General features: G+C 43.6%; 1 protein-coding gene and 1 non-coding gene across 6 annotated transcripts in view; both read right to left on the bottom strand.

Annotated features, from left to right (window-relative positions):
* Positions 1 to 5284: 5284 nt before the first annotated feature.
* Positions 5285 to 5356, bottom strand: trnag-ucc (transfer RNA glycine (anticodon UCC)). The gene has a single exon. It is a non-coding gene; the product is annotated as a tRNA-Gly (tRNA).
* A 3591-nt stretch (positions 5357 to 8947) lies between these two features.
* Positions 8948 to 25904, bottom strand: part of LOC137299370 (death-associated protein kinase 3-like) — a 30553-nt gene continuing 13596 nt past the window's right edge. For all 5 annotated transcript variants that reach the window (XM_067968065.1, XM_067968068.1, XM_067968066.1 and 2 more), the window contains 6 exons: positions 23992 to 24121; positions 22441 to 22489; positions 21685 to 21711; positions 19226 to 19378; positions 17520 to 17565; positions 8948 to 17126 (listed from right to left, as the gene is read on the bottom strand). In XM_067968065.1, the coding sequence (XP_067824166.1) occupies positions 16584 to 17126; positions 17520 to 17565; positions 19226 to 19378; positions 21685 to 21711; positions 22441 to 22489; positions 23992 to 24121 (948 nt within the window). In that variant the 3' untranslated portion in view covers positions 8948 to 16583. The remainder of the gene's footprint in view (positions 17127 to 17519; positions 17566 to 19225; positions 19379 to 21684; positions 21712 to 22440; positions 22490 to 23991; positions 24122 to 25904) is intronic.

The raw sequence follows: 25904 nt of genomic DNA, 5'->3' as shown, positions 1-25904 counted from the left end.
GGCAAATATGTGAGGGCAAGGCTGGATGGCATCTATTTTAATGCAAGGAGTCTTGCGAATAAGGTGGATGAACTGAAGGTGTTGATAAACACATGGGAGTATGATATTGTTGCTGTCACAGAGACATGGTTGAGGGAGGGGCAAGACTGGCAGCTCAATATTCCAGGGTACAGAATCTTCAGGCGAGACAGAGGGGGAGGTATAAGAGGAGGGGGGGTCGCAATATTTATTAAAGAATCAATTACTGCCATAAGGAGGGATGATATATTAGCAGGTTCCTCTAATGAGGCCATATGGGTGGAGCTTAAAAACAAAAAGGGGGCAAGCACTTTGATGGGAGTGTACTATAGGCCCCCAAACAGTCAGGGGGAGATAGAGGAACAGATATGTAGGCAAATCTCAGAAAATTGTGCAAATAATAGGGTAATAATAGTGGGGGATTTCAACTTCCCCAATATTAACTGGGATACTCAGAGTGTAAAAGGCTTAGAGGGTACAAAATTCTTAACGTGCATCCAGGAGAGCTTTTTGAGCCAGCATGTAGAAAGTCCTACAAGAGAGGGGGCGGTACTGGACCTAATTCTAGGGAATGTGGCCGGCCAAGTGGAAGAAGTGCTAGTAAGTGAGCACTTTGGTGACAGTGACCATAATTCGGTGAGATTTAAGGTGGTCATGGAAAAGGACAAGGAGGGGCCGGAAATAAAGGTTCTAAATTGGGGGAAGGCCGATTTTAATAGGATAAGGCAGGATCTGGCCAAAATGGACTGGGATCAGCTGCTTGTAGGAAAATCCGCATCGGAGCAATGGGAGTCTTTCAGAAGGGAGATTGAGACCATACAATGGCAACATGTTCCCGTAAAGGTCAAGGGTGGTTCCAAGAACTCCAGGGAACCTTGGATGTCAGGGGATATACGAGAATGGATTAGGAAAAAAAGGAGGGCTTTTGGCAGATACAAAAGGCTAAAGACGGAGGAAGCCCTAGAGGAGTACAAAAAGTGCAGGGGGATACTTAAAAAAGAAATTAGGAGATCAAGGAGGGGCCATGAAATAACACTGGCGAGCAAAATAAAGGAAAATCCTAAGATGTTTTATAAGTATATTAAGGGTAAGAGGATGACTAGGGAAAAAATAGGGCCCATTAGGGACAAAAATGGCAATCTGTGTGTGGAGCCGGCAGATGTAGGAGGGGTTCTAAATGAATTTTTTGCATCTGTTTTCACTATGGAGAAGGACGATGTAGACATAGAAATACGGCAGGGGGACTGTGATATACTCGAACATATTAACATCGAGCAGGAGGAGGTATTGGCGGATTTAGCAGGCCTAAAAATGGATAAATCCCCAGGCCCGGACGAAATATATCCCAGGCTACTGTGTGAGGCAAAGGAGGAGATTGCGGGGGCTCTGACACATATATTCAGAACCTTTCTGGCCACAGGGGATGTGCCAGAGGACTGGAGAACCGCTAATGTAATACCATTATTCAAGAAGGGGAGTAGGGAAAAACCAGGGAACTACAGGCCAGTGAGCCTAACATCAGTGGTAGGAAAATTATTGGAAAAAATTCTGAAGGACAAAATTAGTCTCCACTTGGAGAAGCAAGGATTAATCAGGGATAGTCAACATGGCTTTGTCAAGGGAAGATCATGTCTGACTAATTTGATTGAATTTTTTGAGGGGGTGACTAGGCGTGTGGATGAGGGTAACGCAGTGGATGTGGTATACATGGATTTCAGTAAGGCCTTCGATAAAGTCCCCCACAGGAGACTGGTCAAGAAGGTACGAGCCCATGGAATCCAGGGTGCCTTGGCACTTTGGATACAAAACTGGCTTAGTGGCAGAAGGCAGAGGGTGATGGTCGAAGGTTGTTTTTGTGACTGGAAGCCTGTGGCCAGTGGGGTACCACAGGGATCGGTGCTGGGTCCCTTGCTGTTTGTGGTCTACATTAATGACTTGGATATGAATGTAAAAGGTATGATCAGTAAGTTCGCTGATGATACAAAAATTGGTAGGGTGGTAAATAGCGAGGAGGATAGCCTATGTCTGCAGGACGATATAGATGCGTTGGTCAGATGGGCGGAACAGTGGCAAATGGAATTTAACCCGGAAAAGTGAGAGGTGATGCACTTTGGAGGGACTAACAAGGCAAGGGAATACACAATGAATGGGAGGACCCGAGGCAAGACAGAGGGTCAGAGGGATCTTGGTGTGCAAGTTCACAGATCCCTGAAGGCGGCGGAACAGGTAGATAAGGTGGTAAAGAAGGCATATGGGATACTTGCCTTTATTAGCCGAGGCATAGAATATAAGAGCAAGGAGGTTATGATGGAGCTGTATAAAACACTGGTTAGGCCACAGCTGGAGTACTGTGTGCAGTTCTGGTCGCCACACTACAGGAAGGATGTGATCGCTTTGGAGAGGGTGCAGAGGAGATTCACCAGGATGTTACCAGGGCTGGAGCGCTTCAGCTATGAAGAGAGACTGGGAAGATTAGGTTTGTTTTCCTTGGAGCAGAGGAGGCTGAGGGGGGACATGATTGAGGTGTACAAAATTATGAGGCGCACAGATAGGATGGATACTAAGGAGCTTTTTCCCTTCGTTGAGGGTTCTATAACAAGGGGACATAGATTCAAGGTAAAAGGCGGGAGGTTTAGAGGGGATTTGAGAAAGAACTTTTTCACCCAGAGGGTGGTTGGAGTCTGGAACTCACTGCCTGAAAGGGTTGTGGAGGCAGGAACCCTCACAACATTCAAGAAGCATTTGGATGAGCACTTGAAATGCCATAGCATACAAGGCTACGGACCAAATGCTGGAATATGGGATTAGAGTAGACAGGGCTTGATGGCCGGCGCGGACACGATGGGCCGAAGGGCCTCTATCCGTGCTGTATAACTCTATGACTCTATGACTCTATGACCTCGAATGCTGGACTTCATACAACAAAGTGCTTTTACTGCGCAAAAATCTATTTACAACAGGTGGTTTTTTCCACCGTACCTACCCCTGGTGCCTCTCTGTGCTGACCTTAAAACTATCTTGGTGCTGCACTAAGGTGACACCAGTGGTGCTTGGATGTGGTAGCAACAGGTTCTTGGGAGCGAGGTGGCTCTTGTCTCGGAGCTTCTGAGTCCTAGGAAGACTTTTCACCAGACCTCGTTGCCACTGCCTGGACTCAGTACTGCACTGAAGTGGTAGCCTGAATTATATGCTCAAGAATGGGATCTGAACCCACAACTTTCTGACTCAGTATTGAGAGTGCTACTATTGAGCTAAGACTGATACCAATAAATCAGGATATCAGGGCTCCTCATATCAACCCCATGGCCTACATGAAAGGGAAGGGTTTCCAGTCCATTAATGTATGGGCAGCATCTGAACACAGAAACACCATTATGTATAGAAATGGCCACTATCCAGGAAGCTATCTTCATGCCTTCATTAGTTGCCAAACCACGATGCCCGAATTTTTGGAAGGAGGCCAGTGTTGCTCTTAGGAGACCAGGGCTATCCTCTGCATCGTGGCTGCTGATCCCACTGAGAAACCCCCTCACAGCAGAGCAAAGCCTCAGGCTGGAAGCCTGAGCACCTGTTGGCTATTCCACATCCGCCACCATCTCCGGCAAGTGAAGTGTGCCATCCAGCTTTGACATAATGAGTGTACGTAAAAGGGTAATAGTTATGTGCAGCGGTTTAGATGGTACCTCCCACAGGGTGCAGGAATTCCCATCTTACCTGTGTGCCATGTTTGATGAGCTCCACAGGATATGTGTGGAAAAGTGAGGGGCACATATACTATACCTTGCTCCTGATATCAGCAACCTCCTTCCTCATTGGTGGCTAATTATGGGGAACCAGGGTGACTGCATTGACTTAGCCACTGATCTCCCTCCATACAGCTGGCACCTTTGCTTTTATTGGAGGATGGTGTTCAGCCCCAAATAGGACCAACCCTCCGTTGATGCATCTCCTACAGGAGGACCTCCAACTCTTCATAATCATAGAGAGCCATGCTACCCAAATGTTTCTCATGTGCCATTTTTAAAAATCAGTCCACTTTTCTGCCACCGCCATTTCACTTTAATGGCAAACTGCGGCACTTCATAGTACCAGTAAAAGTGACCATGAAGCTGTTGGATTGTCATAAAAATCCAACTAATATCCTTTAGGGAAGGAAACCTGCCTTCCTTACCCGTGGGGCCTATATGTGACTCCAGTACCACACCAATGTGGTTGACTCTTAACTGCCTTATGAAGTGCCCTCTAGATAAGGACATGAGGGAGAAAGGGATAGAAGGGTATGCTGATAGGGTTAGATGAAGGAGGGAGGAGACTCGTGTGGAGCATGAACACTGGCATAGACCAATTGGGCTGAATGGCCTGTTTCTGTGCTGTAGACTCGATGCAACTCAATGTAATTAGCCCAGCAAGCCACTAATTTGTCTCAAACCACTAGCGGTTCAAGAAGAAGGTCCACCACCACCTTCTCTGGGTTACTAGGGATGGGCAATAAATGCCAGCCCTGCCAGTGAAGCTCACATCTCAAGAATGAATATAAAATAAAGAGCTGCTCCCTTTCTGGAGTTTATGCTCCCTAGTCTAGTTAGATACAGGCCAAGCTTTTCATGGCCAGTTGCCCATTCAAATTAGGGAACAAGTTCCTGAGCTGCCACTAGCTCAACCCCGTTTTTGCCAATATCACAAAATTAGAATTAATAAGCCACAACAGAATCTTAGCTATTAAAGAATAGGTGTTTATAAGTTCCCCTGAAGGGAGTATTTAAGTATTTCCTCGCCATCCTTTCAGTTGGAGCAGTGAATAATTACTGTGATTAAAAGATCGGGAAGATCCCATCTGTGATGCCCACCATAGTCAAATAGCTCCACGTGGTGTGCAAGCTCATGGATGAGAACACGTGAAGGGTGTTGGCACAGTTAGAACATAAACCAAATCAGGAGAGAAGGAAAAGCAGTAGAAATTGAGGGAGTTTTCTTGGCTATGCTCCAGGTTGCAACCCCCAAGTCCCTGGATCCAGCTGTATCATTGCACTGAGCGGTGGAGCCCAGCACCTGGTCCTCGCAGTGACAGGCGGCTCGGTGAATTCGTCCGGAAGCCCAATGGTGCGATACCAACAACGGCCACCGGGTGACGCTAGATGCCGAAAAGTGTCACAGTGTCTGAGGTCCTTACAATGTTACAGTTAAATTGAAACATCAGCTGCTGGGCTCGGGCAGCGAACTAAAAAATACACACAAATTCTCCCTTCACTTTTTGTTAAAAAACACTTGCGATGGCCGGGAATCGAACCCGGGTCAACTGCTTGGAAGGCAGCTATGCTCACCACTATACCACCATCGCAGGTCTGGAAACAGCGGCGAGTAAAACTTCCACATCGGCACAAGCCACAACCAGACTCTACCCCTCCCCCCTCCTCCAATCCCCCTCCCCCCATCATCCCGTGGCCTGAGCCAGAGATTGAGTGAAAGGGCTTTGTTCCTGATTATTCCAATTATTCTAAAGGAGAGGCAAAGAAATGCATCACAGACCCAAAATATGCAGTGACCCCCACCTCCATCAACTTTCCCTCCCACACCTTCATCTCCCCTCTCCCATCCCTCAGACTCCCTTCCTCATCTATCCCTGTACCGCCAACACTGCTTCCATCTCACACCGCCATTTTCCACCCCAACTTCCTCTCCTACCCCATCTCCTGCTCCTCCCTCCGAGTCCCCATCTCTCCCTCTGCTTCTCTGTCTCAGCCCTAATCACTCCACATCTCTCTCACCCCATCTCTCCCTCTACCTCCCAACCTCTCCGTCTCCCACCCCATCTCTCTGTATCCCACCTAATATATCTCTTTCCTCTTACCCCATCTCTCCCTCTCCTAACCCCATCTCTCCTCCTTCCAAGTCCTCATTTCGATCTCCCAGTTCCCTAATTTGGCAGGAAAAATCAGAGAGCAAGTTATTTTCTTAATGGCGAGAGACTGGAAAGTACTGCAGTACAAAGGGATCTGGGGATCCTAGTGCAAGAAAATCAAAAAGTTGGTATGCAGGTGCAGCAGGTGATCAAGAAAGCCAACGGAATGTTGGCTTTTATTGCTAGGGGGATAGAATATAAAAACAGGGAGGTATTGCTGCAGTTATATAAGGTATTGGTGAGACCGCACGTGGAATACTGCATACAGTTTTGGTCTCCATACTTAAGAAAAGACATACTTGCTCTCGAGGCAGTACAAAGAAGGTTCACTCGGTTAATCCCGGGGATGAGGGGGCGGACATATGAGGAGAGGTTGAGTCGATTGGGACTCTACTCATTGGAGTTCAGAAGAATGAGAGGCGATCTTATTGAAACATATAAGATTGTGAAGGGGCTTGATCGGGTGGATGCAGTAAGGATGTTCCCAAAGATGGGTGAAACTAGAACTAGGGGGCATGATCTTAGAATAAGGGGCTGCTCTTTCAAAACTGAGATGAGGAGAAACTTCTTCACTCAGAGGGTGGTAGGTCTGTGGAATTTGCTGCCCCAGGAAGCTGTGGAAGCTACATCATTAGATAAATTTAAAACAGAAATAGACAGTTTCCTAGAAGTAAAGGGAATTAGGGGTTATGGGGAGCGGGCAGGAAATTGGACATGAAGTTGAGTTCGGATCGGTCAATGCCCTGTGGGTGGCGGAGAGGGCCCAGGGGCTGTGTGGCCGGGTCCTGCTCCTACTTGTGTTCTTTAGATTTGTGGTTGGGATCAGATCAGCCATGATCTTATTGAATGGCGGAGCAGGCTCGAGGGGCCGATTGGCCTACTCCTGCTCCAATTTCTTATGTTCTTATGTTCTTATGTTCCCATCTCTCCCTCCTAGGGGAATCAAGGGATATAAAGGGATATAGGGATCGGGTGGGAAAGTGGATTTGAGGTCGAAGATCAGCCATGATCTGATTGAATAGTGGAGCAGGCTGGAGGGGTCATGTAGCCTACTCCTGCTCCCATTTCTTTGTTTTTATTTTCTTATGTACCCCACCTCGCCATCTTCCACCTCACCTCAACCTTTCCCACCCTACCTCCCTCCAGCTCCCTCTCCCCCGCTACTTCATTCTCTCCCAACCCATCTCACCATCTCCCAACTCACCTCATCCTCATCCACCCTACCATAGGAACATAGGAACAGCATTAGGCCATTTAGCCCCTCAAGCCTGATCCACCATTCAATAAGATCATGGCTGATCTGTGACCTAACTCCATATACCCGCCTTAACCCCATATCCTTTAATACCTTTGGTTAACAAAAATCTATCAATCTCAGATTTAAAATTAACAATTGAGCTAGCATCAACTGCCGTTTGCGGAAGAGAGTTCCAAACTTCTACCACCCTTTGTGTGTAGAAGCGTTTCCTAACTTCACTTCTGAAATTCCTGGCTCTAATTTTTAGGCTATGTCCGCTAGTCCTAGACTCCCCACCAGTGGAAATCGTTTCTATCTACTCTACCAGTTCCCCCTAATATCTTAAAAACTTCAATCAAATCAACCCCTAATCTAAATTCCAGGGAATACAACCCTGTTTGTACAATCTCTCCTTGTAATTTAACCCTTGGAGTCCAGGTATCATTCCAGTAAATTCTATGCTGCACTGCCTCCAAGACCAATATATCCTTCCTCAGATGCAGTGCCCAGAACTGAACACAGTACTCCAGGTGTACTACCTCACCCTCGCTCACTCCACACCATCTCACTGTCTCCCAACCTCCATCTTTCCCTCTTCCACCCAATCTCTCCCTCTCCCACCTCTGCCTTGCTCTCTTCCATCCCCATTTCTCCCTCTCCCACCTATCCCTCCCAACCCACCTCTGAGCCCATTTCTCCCTCTCACTCTCCCACCCCCTCCCTAATCCACCCCATTTCTCCCTCACCCTCTTCCACCCCACATCTCCCACCCCATCACTACTTCCTCCACTTCTCCCTCTCCAATCTCCAACCAGCCTTTTTCCTCATTTCCAATATGCGTTTTAAAAAAGGTGTGTTTTCATTTTCTTTGATGTCCCTATGATTCTCTCCCCTCCCAAGTGTTGCTTGCAGCAGTATCCAGGAAATGAATCTTTAATTCACAGAGGCTCCAGAACAAACTTGGAGGGTTGGCAATCCTACTCCCACCTCTCCCACTCTTGTGTGTCGCTTCTCCACCTATTGCTCCCTCTCCCATTCCCATTTCCGGAACTACTGAATTACGTGAGGTTAGCCTCTCCCTATCTCTGTAACAACACTCCAATTCTGGCCTCTTGCACATCTCTGATTTTATTTGCTCCACCATTGGGGGCTACGCGTTCAGCTGCCTAGGCCCTAAGCTCTGGCATTCCCTCCCCAAATCTGTCCGCCTCTCCACCTCACTCTCCTCCTTTAAGACACTCCTTAAAACCTACCTCTTTGACCAAGCTTTTGGCCACCTGTCCTAATATCTCCTTATGCGGCTCGGTGTCAAATTTTGTTTGATTATCGCTCCATGAAGTGCCTTGGGACATTTTACTATGTTAAAGGCGTTATATAAATGCAAGTTGTTGTAGTAGCAGTAACAGAGGCATGATTGAGTATGTTATTTTTATGGTAAAGGAGAGATAGGAAATAGGTGAGTTTCGCTGTCAAAACTATATTCTGTTAATTTATATTGCATGTAAAATAAACCAGTTTGTTGGTTCACGATTGGCTTTTTCTCAGAGTGCTCATCAGTCCACCTTCCAGAAAAGCAGGCAATCACATACGAGTTCATAGTGTCCAGTACATGCAACAAGGATCAATGTTACAAGCCCCAGGTCATGCTATTGTTCAACTAGATATTGGGCAGCAAAAGTGCTCATGGGAGGGATGGGTGATGCTGAAACAGAGAGAATATCTACTGTAGACCTGTGAAATGTATAATGGGTCACTGATAAAACACACACACACACAAAGTAAAAATACTACCATTTTGTTTCATTTAAAAAGTTTATTATAAATGTTAAAGTATCAAACAGGCCTTATTGATCACTTTAAACAGCATGGTTATAAAATGTCAATACTTTCTCTGATAATATCACTATTACATGTTAGTGTATGAAGACAAATAATACAAACAGCCACTAAATGTTCTGCCATGAAGTTTACAAAACAAAAAGGAAAATGTATACTGGGAAAGTCTTTTCAAATACATGCACCTTGTGTATAAAGGTGTGGTAGCATAATAAGTGTTCAGTAAATGCACAGGCAAACATGAGCTGAACCACAGTGCAGTTTAAATGGACCCTAAATACTTGATAAATATAAACCAGACCCTAATCATCCCACCCCCCCACCCCACCTATAATACGGCATTTTTCAATCATCAGACAGTATTCCAACTTTCTTAGCATTAAACAAGTAAATGCTGGATGCATTTAAAACTTAATTATGTTAAAAACATACTATAAAATGGTTTCACCTATAGAACTTGAGTGTTCCTTTAAATAACATGCTGGTGAGTTTAGCTGCACCAAATCAGCAATTCACAGGAACCAATAATCAAGTGAGGAACCCTGCTGGCATCAAGCAGCCAGACACAGGGCTGCACTGTAACTGCTTCCCATCCCACGGTGGGGACCATACACCCATTTATAGGGCTTTAAATAGGAGAACCTCGAATCAAAATGGGAAGTGGAGACAACTTAAGTTTTAACCTACCCTCACTGGAGCACCTGCATGTATTATATGAGCAGCTACGGTTTTCCATTTTTTCCCCCTCAAATCATCCCCATCAAATATAAATACAACCCAACAGGACTTCAGCGAGCAGAACTCACTACCACATGGAATGGTTGAGGCGAATAGCATAGATGCATTTAAGGGGAAGCTAGATAAGTCTATGAGGGAGAAAGGTATGGAAGGCTATGTTGATAGGGTTAGATAAAGTAAGGTGGGGGGAGGCTCGTGTGGAGCATAACCACCAGCATAGACCAGTTGGGCCAAATAGCCTGTTTCATAAGAACATAAGAAATAGGAGCAGGAGTAGGCCAATCGGCCCCTCAAGCCTGCTCCGCCATTCAATAAGATCATGGCTGATCTGATCCTAACCTCAAATCTAAATTCATGTCCAATTTCCTGCCCGCTCCCCGTAACCCCTAATTCCCTTTACTTCTAGGAAACTGTCTATTTCTGTTTTAAATTTATTTAATGATGTAGCTTCCACAGCTTCCTGGGGCAGCAAATTCCACAGACCTACTACCCTCTGAGTGAAGAAGTTTCTCCTCATCTCAGTTTTGAAAGAGCAGCCCCTTATTCTAAGATTATGCCCCCTAGTTCTAGTTTCACCCATCCTTGGGAACATCCTTACCACATCCACCAGATCAAGCCCCTTCACAATCTTATGTGTTTCAATAAGATCGCCTCTCATTCTTCTGAACTCCAATGAACTGTGCTGTAAATTCTACATATGTAATACTACGTAGTTTGTGCTGTTCGAAAAGGCTCCAGGTCTTCAGTTTACAGTACCTGAGACACGGCAAGCACAAGGTTTGGTGCAGTGTGATAATTTATTGGAATTCTCCTTTCCCCTCTCTTGTAGAGATTGGCTGAGAAAAAGACCTCAAGTTTAAGTAATCCTGATTCTTTCCATCCCCATCGCATAGCCATTATGAGTATCATCCATTCCACATGACAGTGGGTTTTAGAAGCACAGCTCATTCATTCTGCAACTGTGCAGACTGGCTTGTGTGTGAAATAATCAATCACTCTGTTTAATGGAGAGGTACAAATCTTCTGAGGCTAATGGCTTTATTTCCAATGCTCCTGAAGGTACTGGCTCAGGCTAGGGTCATTCAGTGGATGCTGACACCCTCTGTACCTCACCCAAGTAGCCATTCTTCATGTGTGAGCTCATGTCAACAGGCTTGAAGATAAAGAGGAGAGATTACAGCTGGATTTAGTCTCATTAAAAAAAGTGGTATGAACCCTCACTTAGAATTTCAAAAAGCGGCCAAAAATGAGGATTTCTGGGGAGTTGTGCCTCACATGGCTTTTCTCACTCCTCCTCCTCTTTTAATTTATTCCCCTTCTTTTGGGTCTAACACTCCACAGCTGAGAAGAGGACAGGAAAATTTCTACCAAGCCTGTCGATGATACTTCTGAGCAACAAGAAGGTGGAAGAGCTGCCTATTCACTGAGAAACAACCAAGGCTCTCCTTGTTGGGTCCTTGCCATGTGGAGAGTTATGAGCATGAGGCACATTGCAGTGCCACTGCCACAGCTACACTACGGGCCAACAAGAGTCTTCTGAACCACTTTGTGACCTCCCAACTCTTAACCGGCTCTGCACAGCACATCAGGGAATGCTGGGGAAAAAAAAAATCTGAAAAGTATCTCTTTTGCCATACTGAAATGTCAGCTCGACACAGAACAGTAGGATGAACGGTTCAGCCAGACTGGACTGATTACAGACTATGTTCAACACTAACCCAATGCGGCCACAGCCACAACTAATGACTAGGTCAAGTGATTTGATTAGACTCACTCACTTAATGAACTCGGGACATTTTATGTGAAATTGCAGCAACACTTGCTACACACAGTAACTTCAGAAACTGAATGTCGCAGGGTGTCGTGATGCGAGGTGTCACATGCCCTACGTATGGCACATTTACAGCCATGTGCTGGGACTAAATTTATACACAATTAATACACAATTTCCTCCACAAATTCAAATCATTTTAAACGTGCAATGGTGCTCACCCGTAAGTTGATTAGCAAACAGTTTGCAATTGTGCTCCATTTTATTGCAGAGACATTAAAGTCGGATTAAATGGACAACATGGGACAGTCGATCAACACATCAGAGACCAGATGGTAACTTTACTCCATCTCGTTGAGACAGTAATTACCTCCTTGCTTGCAAATTAATCCACTACAGTGAGTATCAAGGTATAAAGTGTTTGGAGTATCCACAGATATTTACCTACTTAAAGTTGCAGTGAAGCTGCCTTCTTATTCAAAGTACCAAGATAGCCCCATTGCTTGTTGGTTTTGCAAAGTTCACAAGTTCATTTTAATCCCATTTTCTCCGTATCAATTGAAGAGTTCAACATCCCAATCTGAAGCACAGACATTGCCCCATCCCAATTAACTCTGTTTTTACTAGTGGGGATGGAACTGACTAGATTTTATTTTAGACATAAAACTACACAAAAAGATGCAAGTTTGGAACATCAAAAACAGCTCCCTGTCAGAGGCACCATCACAGTACTCGAACCCTCCCACCTCACCCAGGCCCCAATTTTCTCTCCCCTCCTCTCCTGAAAGACTGGGCTCATGTTAGGACATAGTACCTCAAACATCTAGGCATTCCTCATGTGCAAGCCTGGGTAGCGAGTAGGCAGGTTATTTGACTGTGAAGAGCAGCACAATGACCCCAACCTGGCCTGTTCCAATGTCCAGATGGGTTCACTTTCGCAGAGAGGTCACTGGATAGCTAGAAGGAGCAAGAACCCTCCTCTGATTTTTCTCTTCTGTAACAACGGCTGTTGATAACTACAGCACCTCAAGTACAATTGCCTAAATTCAGCCAACTCATTATAGATCAGAAATTAGTCCTGTGAACTTCTAGTCTGTCTGGCTTGGTGCCTTTAGCCACTAGGGGGAGCATGTCAATGTTGTATATTCTGGGATTAAACACTCAGTATTGAGTGTTACTCTACGTCTCTCCTAGTCTGAAAGGAGGTTGGTTAGAACGTCATAGACTTGCTCAGGCCTATGCTACTTTAGATTTAAGCTCTGAGTATGTTCATCCATGCTATCAAGCCCAAATATTCTTGATCCCCTTTGTATACATGCTAGGAACACATTATGCATTAAGAATTGACACTAAGTCACTGATTTACTGTAAGTCAGGGGATATAAAACAGAATAAGAGGTTTGAAAGGTGCATTTAGTGCTCAGATTAACAAGCATGGATTTTGCAGTGTGTACACACACAGATCTAAAATAGTTAGGTGTGATGCCATGTTACACTTACATCTGCAACATAAATCTGACGCAATACAGACTTCACGTGTTCGTAATGTTCTAATGGACCTTCAAACAACAGTGCCTCATACTAATGTTTAAAATTCAGCTTTTATTAAAACAAAAAGGTCAATTTGTTTGCGGAATGTACTGAGAGTTAGCTCACCGATTAAGTTAACATTTTGCTAACTATCTTTTGGGAATGGGACAGAATTGAAATTCCACTCAAGACATTTTAAACATCTGCCACAGCTCATAAAAGCAGCCAATGGAATGCCCTCACTCCTGATTAAAGGCAAAGGCCCAACTATGTTCCAGTCCATAATAATGAACTTTTGACACAATGCAGCTCAGTGCCTTACACAAGCAACTGGACTGAACAAAATGATGAGATACAAAATTACCAGCACAATACAAAAATAATTCACACGCAGTTAAAGCAGTCCTACCATTACACAGTCTGAACACAGTAGCTGATTCCTCAATGGACATTTTACTCATTATTGCTGCTCTACAGCTGGACACTGTTGATAACCTCAGGGCTCCCAAATGTGTTTATATACACAGTCCAGCAATTAATAATATTCTGATTGGATATTCGTCCCCGCAAATTAAACCTAACTACAAAACTAACAGATTTCCTAACTTCAAATCTTTCAAGTTTTTTTCTTAAAAAACTCATTATGGCATGTAGGAAAGTGCAGTAATTAATGTGTCAGTGACATTAACTGGGTGTTTTAAAGCCCTTTTTTTTTAAGGACTAGATCAAATAAAACTTGCACCATGTGCTATGCTGGAGTTCTTTACGTAACACTTTGAATTAAATAAAGCTTTGTTACCATAATTAATAAACATATCTGAAACCTGCCATTTTATAACAACTTAGTTCAAACAAAACAGAATGAACCAAAATGAGCTTGTGCTGTTTTAGCAGGCCATAAAATTCAAATATTAAGACTATGATTGTTGTATGAAAAGAGGGACGAGTGAATACCCACTGAAGTACCTCAGCTCCAAATGCTACAGTGTATGGACTGAGGGAGACGGGGAGGGGGAAGAGAGGCGGGTGACAGGTCATGTACTCATAGGAGTTAGAAAAATTTATGCAGTAACCATCACTGCCTGCAGTGCACCCTCTATAGGTACAGGCATGGTCAAACCTCAGGTTTTCTTTTAAACAGGGAGATAATTCTAATACTGTTCCTTATAACAGAGCTTCAGCAAAGTTACCAGGTGATATGTAAATCTGTCATAAACTAATCAACTTAGCTGAATTGCTCATTAAGTGACAACAAAAACTGCACTCCATGAGCTTCCAATATACACCTGCAGTTGTGAGCTGGTGCAAGAAAATCTTCTAATTGAAGCCCATCCCTATTACACAGGGAGACAATCTTCTGGTACTCAGCTAATGACTGTTATAGTCGCTTCCTGAACAGCCAGTGGCTATTTTCTATAACTGTAACTGTCTTGGGAGGAGGAAAAATTGCAAGGTGCAGTAGCAGTTGAACCCAAGGTGTCGGGTTCTGGGAAACTCCGGGAACCTCTGACTCAGGGTTTCTGTCAGTACCTTGCACTGGTCTGCTAACAGGCGATGGATGGCTGCTTTTGAGAGAACATTTTTTCTAATGGGCTTAAAATATAAAGGAATTGCAGAAAATGTTTAGGAACCTGAACAGCCATTTTGCAGGAGGTACTGAGTCTGGTTCAACGATTTGTGGAATGTTCATTAACGGGACAAATGGAGGACTGTTTCAGCCTGAAATTAGACATCCACTTGCCACTTTACTCTGGTACCAGTTCAAAACCCCAGGTTGGGGCATTTTTAAGACAAGGCCCAGTTTTGGAGAGGAAGGTACCACACTGGTGCCAATTCTGTTGCACATGACTTCTGCCAGTATAAAGAAAGAACTTTTATTTATATAGCTCCTTTCACGATCCCAGGATGTCCCAAAGAGATTTACAGCCAATGGAGTACTTTTCAAGTGTAGTCACTGTTGTAATGTATGAAATGCAGCAGCCAATTTGTGCACATCAAGGTCCCACAAACAAAGCTCGACTTGTAACCCAATCCCTAACACATTCAACATTTATTACCTCCTGTACCTAAAATGCAAGAACACTGTTCATAAGCATGCAAATATCTAACATGTACGATTCCATGATACCTTTAAAACAAATACGAGCATGTCACAAGCTAGATTCAGATGAAGGCCCATTTAATCTCATTCTTCCAGAACACCAACTCCACGTTCCCATTACAGCACCTAAATCAGTGATTCAGTGGAGCTTCCTGAAGGTAACAAAAAGGGGCTCACACCATCTAAAAAAGGGGCTCATACCATCTAAATACACCCGAATACTGAGCTCATATTATGGCATCATGTCTCTCAATAAAGAAAATGAAGGCGAGCTGCCCTTTGAATCAGATGTGTGCTTGGACCCTTCACTTGAGAACCTGACCTGAATTTACAGCTTAAAGTACAGAGGAAGCATTTGAGATTCTCCCCCCACCATTCTCCCCTCCCTCCAAAAACAAAACAAGATGCCCAGGGGTAATTTGAAGTAAAATTCAGGAATGTATGCTCTCTCCTCCAATATCCATGACATCAGTCTGCATTCAAGAAGGAAGCAATAAGTCAACTGAGAATTTCTACTCTCCCAACTGGTATAGTGATCCATTTACTTGTGTAGGAGAAGGGCAACTGAGCTGATTGGTATTATTAGATAAGCAAATTCTCCAACAAGCAAGGAAAAAGGACAATGCATTTGGTCATATTTCAGACCCATTAACTACACTGCTTCAGTCGCCAAAGCAGATTAGGTAGAAGGTTTTTTTTAAAAAACAAACAGATACTGGTGAAATTTCACAATCAATCTACTGAATGTCACAACTCATGTTAAATAGAATATTCTTTCATCTGTTTTTATAAGCAATCGTTTCAAATTAAGTGAATTATACTGTGGTTATAAGGAAGGGACTACACCTCGAGCCTCAGACTTGACAGTGCAACCCAGTCACCCACTTAGATTAGCTGGTGATGGATGCACAGCCACGTTTCCTTCATCAAAAGACCTGAATACGTGCAGCAAGAGTAAAAGTGGGGAAATCAGAATTATATTTTCCTTTTAAAGCTAAGAATGTGTTTTTAAAAAAATGCCAATAGATAAATGATAACGGGGGGCTTGCCCACAACAAAGCAGGCAGAATGACTCAACCAACCCCTCCCTAAAAAAGAGGTGCCCAAATCAAGCATGGCAATGCCCCGGAATCACAATGACCTCTGGTGACTGGAAGTAAGCAAGGCTCACCAGAGGAACACAACTGTAGCAGAGACAATGCTAACAGCAGCATGCGTAGTTTGTGGGATAGATAGCCCACTGGGTGGTCATCATCCTTACATGGCGTTTTCAAACTGGAATTTCATTTACATTTGGCAATAAACCCAAACGTAGATACTTGACGGGAAAAAAATTGGAATCGGTTCTGAAAATGCTGGAGAAACTCCGAAGCCATCAAGTCCAATTTGGCTGGCTTCCAATTAATGAACTAGCTTGCACAGGGTTTCTCAAAACTCTTCAATGGAATGGTACCTAGCGCATTCCCCCAAGTCGGCAATCACCACCAACCCCTCCTTGTATTCCCTCCTGCTCCACGGACTTCAGGAGCTCCTTGACCCATTTCAGTTCTGCAGCCATTGCATCGTAACGGTTTTCTAGTTTCGTGTACTTCCGCTTCAGGATATTGGTGGACAGCATAGTCGACTTGACTTCATCCTGCGCCTGTTTTCTCAAGGTTTCTGTCTTTCGCATCTCATTCTTAATGTGTCCGAGGTCCTGGCTGATGCTATCGTTCTCTTCCTTGTACCATGATTCCTTCTCGTCATAAATGGAAACGAGAGCATCAATGTCCTCCTTGAAGGACTTCTTGTTTTTCACCAGCTCCTGAATGCTTTCCTCCACTGCATTGATTTCTTCTAGGACTTTTGAGAACCTCTCAAAGTTGACATAGGTATTGTTTGGAGGCATGCTCGAGTGCGACTTGATTGTGTATTCCTTGAGGCGCGTTGTCTTCAGTCTACGACGCTCTGGCTTCTTGCCGTTATCCTCGCGTCTCACATTCCTTCTCTTGATCACCTTTAGAGGGGTGAAGGTAAAAGGAATGAGATGTTATTCTGTCCGCTTCAGAGTTAGACAAGACCTATACTTCTGCAGGTAACCTACTCAACAGTACTGAACCGACCTGGCACCACTGCATGATACCGACCTGGTGCCACTGTATGGTACCGCCTTTTTGGAGCCACAAAGTAGACACAATGTGGTGTCCTGAGGTGCACCACATTGGTTGAGCAAAGATTGAGCACTTCATCTCAAGGAGGATGGGGGCATTAGCCCCTTGTCGCTCACAAGCACTTTATGGTGGCTGCACAACCAGGGGGACTAGGCTGCCTACCCTACAGATGATGTTGGCAAATCACTGTTACAAGTGAGTTACTGTACTGATTAGGACGACAGCATAAAAAAAGTTACCTTAATCCATGGGTGCTCTAGACTGTCCCCAATGGTCATTCTCTTCCTAAAAAAAAAAGCATAAGATGAAAATGCAGAACAAGCCTTCCTGGACGATAAAGTCCCCGCATTTATTTTCTCCCCCCCTTATTTTTCTTCCCTCACAGGCTGTTTCCTGATCAGGGTTTCTCCCCCAGTCGGGTGGGGGGTCAGGCTGTGCTACCAGCATTTTCATGGGTCCTGTCAATGTCAACCCCTTCGTCGGCCAGGAGGGCATTTGATTCAGTCCAGATAAACAGGGTTGTCAAGTTTTCCCTGAACCCCAACTACTGGCGCGGCTCATAACTAAGTAGGTAAGTCACCCGGATGGGATGCATCCTAGGTTGCTAAGAGAAGTAAGGGTGGAAATTGTGGAGGTATTGGCCATAATCTTCCAAACATCCGTAGATACGGGGTGGTGCCAGAGGACAGGAGAATTGCAAATGTTACACCCTTGGTCAAAAAAGGGTGCAAGGATAAACCCAGCAACTATAGGCCAGTCAGTTTAACATCAGTGGTGGGGAAACTTTTAGAAACGATAATCGGGGACAGAATTAAGTCACTTGGACAAGTGTGGATTGATTAGGGAAAGCCAGCATGGATTTGTTAAAAGCAAATTGTGTTTAACCAACTTGATAGAGTTTTTTGCCCATGCCACCAGCCAATCTATATCCTCTTGAAGTCGGTCACTATCCTCCTCACTGTTTACTACCTTTCCAAGTTTTGTGTCATCTGCAAATTTTGAAATTGTGCCCTGTACACCCAAGTCCAAGTCATTAATATATATCAAGAAAAGCAGTGGTCCTAGTACCAACCCCTGGGGAACACCACTGTACACCTCCCTCCAGTCTGAAAAACAACCGTTCACCACTACTGTCACTTAGCTAATTCTGTACCCATGTTGCTATTGCCCCCTTTATTCCATGGGCCGCAATCTTGATGATAAGCCTACCATACGACACTTTATCAAACGCCTTTTGAAAGCCCATATACATCACATCAGCTGCATTGCCCTCATCTACCCTCTCTGTTACCTCATCAAAAAACTCTATCAAGTTAGTTAAACATGATTTGCCTTTAACAAATCCATGCTGGCTTTCCCTAATCAATCCACACTATTCCAAGTGACTTAATTCTGTCCCCGATTATCGTTTCTAAAAGATTTCCCACCACTGAGGTTAAACTGACTGGCTTACACTTATCCTTATACCCAAGAGTGTAACATTTTGCAATTCTCCAGTCTCTGGCACGACCCCCGTGACACTGTTCCCATTGTCGGAAGGGGAAAGAACCAGAGGACATAGATTTAAGGTGGCTGGCAAAAGAACCAAAGGTGACATGAGGAGAAACCTTTTTTTTAATACACAGTGAGTGGTTAGGATCTGGAATGCACTGCCTGAGGGGGTGGTGGAGGCAGATTCAAGCCTGGCCTTCAAAAGGGAACTGGATGAGTGCTTGAAAGGAAAAAAATTGCAGGGCTACGGGGCCAGCTGGATTGCTCTTGCAGAGAGCCGGCATGGACTCGATGGGCCAAAAGTTCTCCTTCCGTGCTGTAACCTTTAATTCTATGATTTTTAAAGATTAAAAATAAAATCTCATTGGTAAATAAGTGTTCCTACTACTCAGTACAGGTACATTTGATTTTTACATCATCTTACTACTGTTAATTTGACAACAGTAATTCTTACTTTGGGTCTTTCACCAGAAGCCTGCGGATGAAGTCCTTCGCCAACTCGCTAGTGTTGCTGAAATACTCCTCATCAAAGTCGTAGTTCACGGCAGAAATATTTGTTAATGTTTCTTGTTTGGTTTCACCAAGGAATGGAGAAGCACCGCTCAAACTGGTGATGGGAAGACGACATTTCTGTCACTAAGTATTTACCAGCAACAAATATCATTCAATTGACTGGTTCTTCATCAAGAGATAAATTTTTTAAGTGAAGGTGCAAATTTGGACCCTAAATGACTCAACTAATCTGAAAAGGGGGGGAATTTTTCATAAAGTGCTACTTTTGTAAGAAAAATTAATCAAAATACATCTAAAATTGAGATATTCAATTTGGCTCAGCAGAGAGTACAGTACAACATTGGTTGAAGTATACTTAGCTCACCTCAGATATCAAAGACTGAACAAGAGACAAGGAGGTGCATCACTAACAACTACTTTATTCTACTACTTCTACACCAGTAAGGATAACACACTTGCTAATTAATCACCACAAGCAGTACAATAACTCAACATTAGCACACCATTATCTGATTTACTTTAGTATGATATAACTCAGGTTCAGAATCACTTCATAAGTTGGTTAGAAAAGATAGCCTTTCCAATTTGTATGGCCAAGTAACAGGTAGCAAATGTGCTTTTCCTTTAAATTCATTTTGAACAGTGCAAATCACTTGTAATCTTCCTTGGTTTGTTGGCACGCTCCACTTCACTCCCCACCCCGGACTTCTAGTTTAACACATTCTTGTATTACTACACTATATCTCATACTTCTACATAATTTATTATTTTTTAAGCAGCGAGTGGTTATGATCTGGAATGCACTACCTGAAAAGGTGGTGGAAGCAGATTCAATAGTAACTTTCAAGGGGACATATACTTGAAAAGGAAAAATTTGCAGGGCTGTGGGAAAACAGCAAGGGAGTGGGACTAATCGGATGGCTCTCAAGTGATCAAGAAAGTTGACACAAGGACTTGGGCACTTCTGCTAAGCAAAGACAATTTTTTGTTTCTTCTCTGTGTCTCTTTTAGACTTCATTTCAAGCAGCAGCTAGCCTGCTGGCACCAAGGTCAAGTAATGTTAATTCTATAGCGTTGGATTTCTTACAACTTTTCCTACATTTTACTGCTGAAAAAGTTACTAGGTACCCTGGTGTGGTCAACTGCTTCGAAGAATGCAGAGAGATCGAGAAGGAGGACAAGAAAAGATAGTGCACCTCGATCACGGTCACAGAGGATGTCATATGTGACTTTGATTGGGCCCTTTTCGGTGCTGTGGCAGGGGTAGAAACCTGACTGGAGAGGTTTAAACATGGAACCGTGGGAAAGATGAGCACGAATTTAGGAGGTGACAGCACGTTCAAGGTCTTTGGAGAAGAAAGGGAGGTTGGAGATGGGGCGATAGTTTGCAAGGACAGAGAGGGCGAGGGTGGAGTTTTTTTTGAGGAGAAAGAAACAATGGCAGTTTTGAAAGGGAGGGGGACAGTAGCTGAGGAGAAGGAACCATTTACATTGTCAGCTAGGCAGGAGGTGTTTTGACATCAACCATGTTTCATCAGTATTTAATTTTAATGCTTCTACCTGTTTGAAGTAGCTGCTTCCCACCTATGCTCAGGGATGCCAAGGAAACGTGCTTCAAGAGCATAGGAGGCTATACTGCACTCCTCAAATAGGTACTCATGGGGCACAATACAGGGGAAAATTAGGCCTAATACCTGTTCTATTACTGCAAGACCCTGGTGGTCTAGTGAACCGAGGCACCCCAAGGTTAGCACTTAAATTATACAGACTAAAATGTCCCCGATTTGATTGCTGGTTTGGGCTGAGTTAGCTGATGTCAGACAAGGATAGTAATTGGGCCACTATAATTGGCATCAGCAGCCCTGGGCTAGGAAGGGGAGCAAAAACAAAACCAAACAGGTTCCTGCTCCTGGCTGCCATCCAGTGACTTCCGGCGGAAAAGTATTTGCTTGTGGAGTTGGGCGTGGACTGGATTAAGCTTGGCTAGATGCTGCAGGGTCAAATAGATTGCTGATATTCACCATCTAGGCTCACACATGAAGAACGGTAACTTAGGCAAAGTATGGGGAGGGGGCTGCTGCCAATGGAGTGAATGCCTTTAAGGGAGGACAGTGTTGGGGGTTGGGGGGGGGGGGGGGGGTGGGGGTGGAAGAGAAAATCGGCACAAAACCCAAAAGACATTCACCTTACTACAGGGTACGTGCCACCGCAGTCACGATCAAGAGCTCCTAAAATATTCCATGATCAGATATGAATCTGTAATTATCTCAATGTCTGCAAGGAAAATGCTTTGACAAGACCCAACTAGATCATTTATAATGAGCAGGAAATATAGATTAAAAATCACGCAATACTGTTCAGGAGTTCAGACATGAAAAAAACACCAAATGACATACTTACAGAATATAGGTGATCACACCAATGCTCCTGCGATTGAAGAAAAGATATATTGGTGAGATTTTGGACACTTTGCAAACCATAACTCACAAAGCACTGGCATAGTCAACACCAGGCTGGTGTAAAACTCTAGGTTAAATCAATAATACAAAATCAACTCAAATGCAAGACAAGTCCTTACAAATAGCACAAAAAAACCCCATTAAAGTGACAGTACTCTCCTCTTTCCAAGGACAGCAGAAAAATTAGAGAACACTTGGTAAATCAATTTACTGGGTTCCAGAAACCTACAAGAGAAACAATGCCTAGATTATGGTAAAGATTTTAATAAGCTATGCACTATAAATGTGGCCTAGGTAAAGCTCAACCTATTTCTGAAATCCTGACATCCATGATTTTTAAATTGAAAATATAAGCTGCTGCAGTGCAGTACAGAAAGCACTTGGGAGTTGCTCTCGAACTTCTTGCAAGCTGATTGCAGACTGGTATTGTTGGAAAGTGCCTGAGGTGAGGACATGACCAGGCTTAGTTGTGATGCCTCTCACAGTTGGATAGCCTGTTGAGACTCTCTGTCCCAAGAACACACGAAAAATGGTTAGTTGTGAGAGGTACTGGAAGGCAATGAATACCTGTGGAACTGTAGCATGGGTCGGCGTCTTCAGGGGAGGAGGGAAACTGAAGGGCAGGAGAAGAAAGAAAAGGATACATCTACTTTAAAAAAGATAGCACATTTCACCGCGGGAGTGGGGGTGAACTTACCACATGTCTGCTTCCAAAGCCAAAGGCTCATAATTGACTATTTCAGGAGCTAAAGGAGGAAAAAGAAAAAGGCGTTTAATGTGCTACTATCGCCAAGAACATTCCACAGCAACTCCATCCTAGTGCTGTAAGTGTATTACCTTAAGGGCAGGGCAGGGCGAGAGAAAGAGAGCGAGAGTGAGAGCGAGAATAAACAGTTGATAACTACAGTGTGAATATACCTTTTCTTAAAAATACATATCATGAATACAAGTCACTGAGTTAGGTGTGTGGTGTTGTTATGTTTCTCATCCCTTCCTAAAAACAGCAAAGCAGAATATTTCAATCACTGCAACTGGGCTACGTCCCAGATATTTTGGTCAGTTTAATGGAGCCTGCTTGCCTCAGAATCATGACCTCTAGATAAATGCAGGAACAAGCCTAAATTGGTGGGGGAAGGAAACAAATTATGAGGCCCATTGTGCCCTCACTTTTATTCTGATTACAAAACAGCAAAGTTCTGTACAAATGCAACAAGTTCAAAGATAAAATCAAACAGTTTGATGCAGGCTGTTCAAAATAAAGGCGTGCATTGCTGCAGGGGGAGACATAACATGAAATCAGGAACAGGCTCGAGGGGCTGAATGGCCTGTTCCTGATTCCATGTTTTGTCTCCCCCTGCAGCAATACACACCTTTATTTCAATTAGATCATGGCTGATCTGTATCTCAACTCCATTTACCTGATTTGGTTCTATATCACTTACTACCCTTAACCTAACAAAAATCTATCAATCATAGTTTTGAAATTTAATTGACCCAGTCTCAAGAGCTTTTTGGGAGAGTTCCAGATTTCCACTACCCTTTGTGTGAAGAAGTGCTTCCTGACATCACCCCTGAATGACCTAGCTCCAATTTTAAGGTTATGCCCTCTAACAAACACAAATAATCTGAGACCCATGGTGTATTGATCAACTGTGCTTTAAAAAGACCCAATCCCCAACAGAACCCTGGAAGAGGCTTGAGTGTTCCAGCTCCCCAAAAACAGTAATAGTTTTAGAAAGACAGGATAGAGCTCTCTCCAGGAATGTTTTGGTGTTTTGCCGACCAAAGACTAAGCCAAGAGACCCAGTGAGAGACCGCAAGCAGGAGATGGACTGAAACGGTCAGAAGGTAGAAGCTAGGTACACGGTAGGATCACTCAATTTAAAGTCAAGTCCCACTTAGCTACTAACCTGCTTGCACTTAACGAAAGACTAGAGGATACTCCCTGATATTTAAAGCCAAAGTAGGACTCCAGATGTAAAGTAAGAATTTTGTGTATGTATGTTGCATTCACAGCCTTCAAGTACTAGTCTAAGATTATTTGCATGCTTCTGAGTATTAGGTGAGGAGTTATTTGGTTTTGATACTAATATTGTCTTATGGTTTATCCTGCTACTACTTCCAGTCATTAAAATCTCAATCTTAGACAACTAACTCCTGGCCTCAGAACTAACATTGCCAAATTACATTAGAACAGACTGCGTTGAATAGCTAAAAATCACAGAATGCCAGAGTAAAATGTACTTACCAACAAACTCAGGGGTTCCAAAGATGTTTTTGAACTCATTCCCATCCTCAATCTTGTGTGCAATACCAAAATCGATCAGCTTGATGCGGGGATTGGAGACATTTTTATCCAGAAGCATAATATTTTCAGGCTAAGAAAGAGAAACAAAAGGAGGATTAAAGCAATGAGATGTGCTATGTACATATAAAATTGAAGTGTAAAAACTTGAAAGCAGATTCCTGTCTGATAACATATTAGTCAACTCTTGCTCATCCTTATGTAACACCAAGCATAACAAACACATTTGAATGACATTATTATTTTTCAGATGAATGACAGGAACTTCTTTAGATCACGTCCACACCTCGATTATCATTATTCAAGGTCTAGAAACATGGTACAACACACACTGGGTAATGCACAGATGGGTTTACGGTTTAAAGAGGGGGCCAACCTTTAACTACACAGTACAGAAAAACTTCAAAACCCTCAGCAAGTTTCTCTAGTAGGGCAGTGAGTCATTTACATATCACAAACAATGGGTAAGCAAGCCAGGATTTAATACATGGTTTCCCTTCCTCAAATGTCATTCACTATTAACCATTTGGTTTCTTTTCCTATCCTTCTCATTTTCTAAATACATATGAGTGCAAGTGCAAATTGGTTATAATAAATTTGCACAAGGCAATGGTGCGATTTTGGGTACCCTATTATAGAAAGGGCATTAAACTCAGAGTGTATAGTGTAGATTCACCAGGATGATGCCATGGACAGGAAACTATAGTTATGAGGAGAGACGAGATATTGGGATGATTTCCACTTAGCAGCAGAGAAGGCTAAGAGAAGATTTAATAGAGGTTTTTTAAATTATGAAGAGATTTAATAGTGAATAGGGAAAGACTATTTCCTCTGATTGGGAGAGTCAGTGATGAGGGATCATCAATTTAAAATGGTCACCGAGAGTGAGGAGAGAGGTTAGGAGACATTTCTTTACGCATGGAGGTGTTCAAGTATGGAACGTGTTGCCACAAAGAGTAGCTGAGGCAGACACTACTGCATCTTTTAAGAGCTGAATACATATTTGAAGGAGATAGCTACAGGACTATGAGGAGACAGCAGGACTGAGGGATGTTATGGATTGTTGTAGCTAAGAGCCGATGTAGAGACAAAGGGCCAAGTGGCCTCCTTCTGTGCTTTAAACTTCAGTGGTTCCATCTTACCATGCAACATCACATGACACATCCTGGAAGATTCAATCACTTAGATTTGTTGTGGCGATTAATTTGTTATTCATCAGATCTGCTCAGAAACCAACATTTTTACAGCCTTTGGAATTACTTCTGCACAATTTATGGTACTTGGGCAGCAAACCACTTTCCCCAACTACAGTGAATATTGCGTAATGTGATAAAACCACAAGATCTTTCAACTACATAATGTGTAATGCAGAGCAAGGTCAGAGGTGTGAAGTAAGGGAGGAGCCAGCTTATACCAGATTGCTCAATACAAAAAAACGTCAGTCACAGAAAAAAAACGTATTAATAGTAATGCTTACCGCAACTTTCAGTAATTCCACTGTGCTGACAGAGTTAATGAAACCAGTCACATGATCCTTGATACGCCACCATAGGTTATTGGCAACGACGTTGTACATGACCCACAACTGAATCACGAGGGAACGACTGCAACCCACTAAAACAAATATAACACTACGCCCATCCTTCCTCAAGATAGCAGGAATCATTTGTGTGCCCCATAGGCCTTTAAGTGCAAATCACAGCTCTGGTTGCCCAGCCTCCACAGTGCTCCAGTTTACACAGCAAAGTTAATACACCCTATGGCACAGTGTGCCAGCACAGCCACTTCTTGTGATGTGGAATGCTGGCCCTCCAGGTATTGCCTGGCCTTACTCGCACACAGAGCTCCCAACCTCA

The sequence above is a fragment of the Heptranchias perlo genome, chromosome 29, assembly GCF_035084215.1.
Source record: "Heptranchias perlo isolate sHepPer1 chromosome 29, sHepPer1.hap1, whole genome shotgun sequence".
Lineage (NCBI taxonomy): Eukaryota > Metazoa > Chordata > Chondrichthyes > Hexanchiformes > Hexanchidae > Heptranchias > Heptranchias perlo.
Note: the sequence above shows the minus strand (reverse complement) of the source record. Positions and strands in the feature narration are given on the sequence as shown.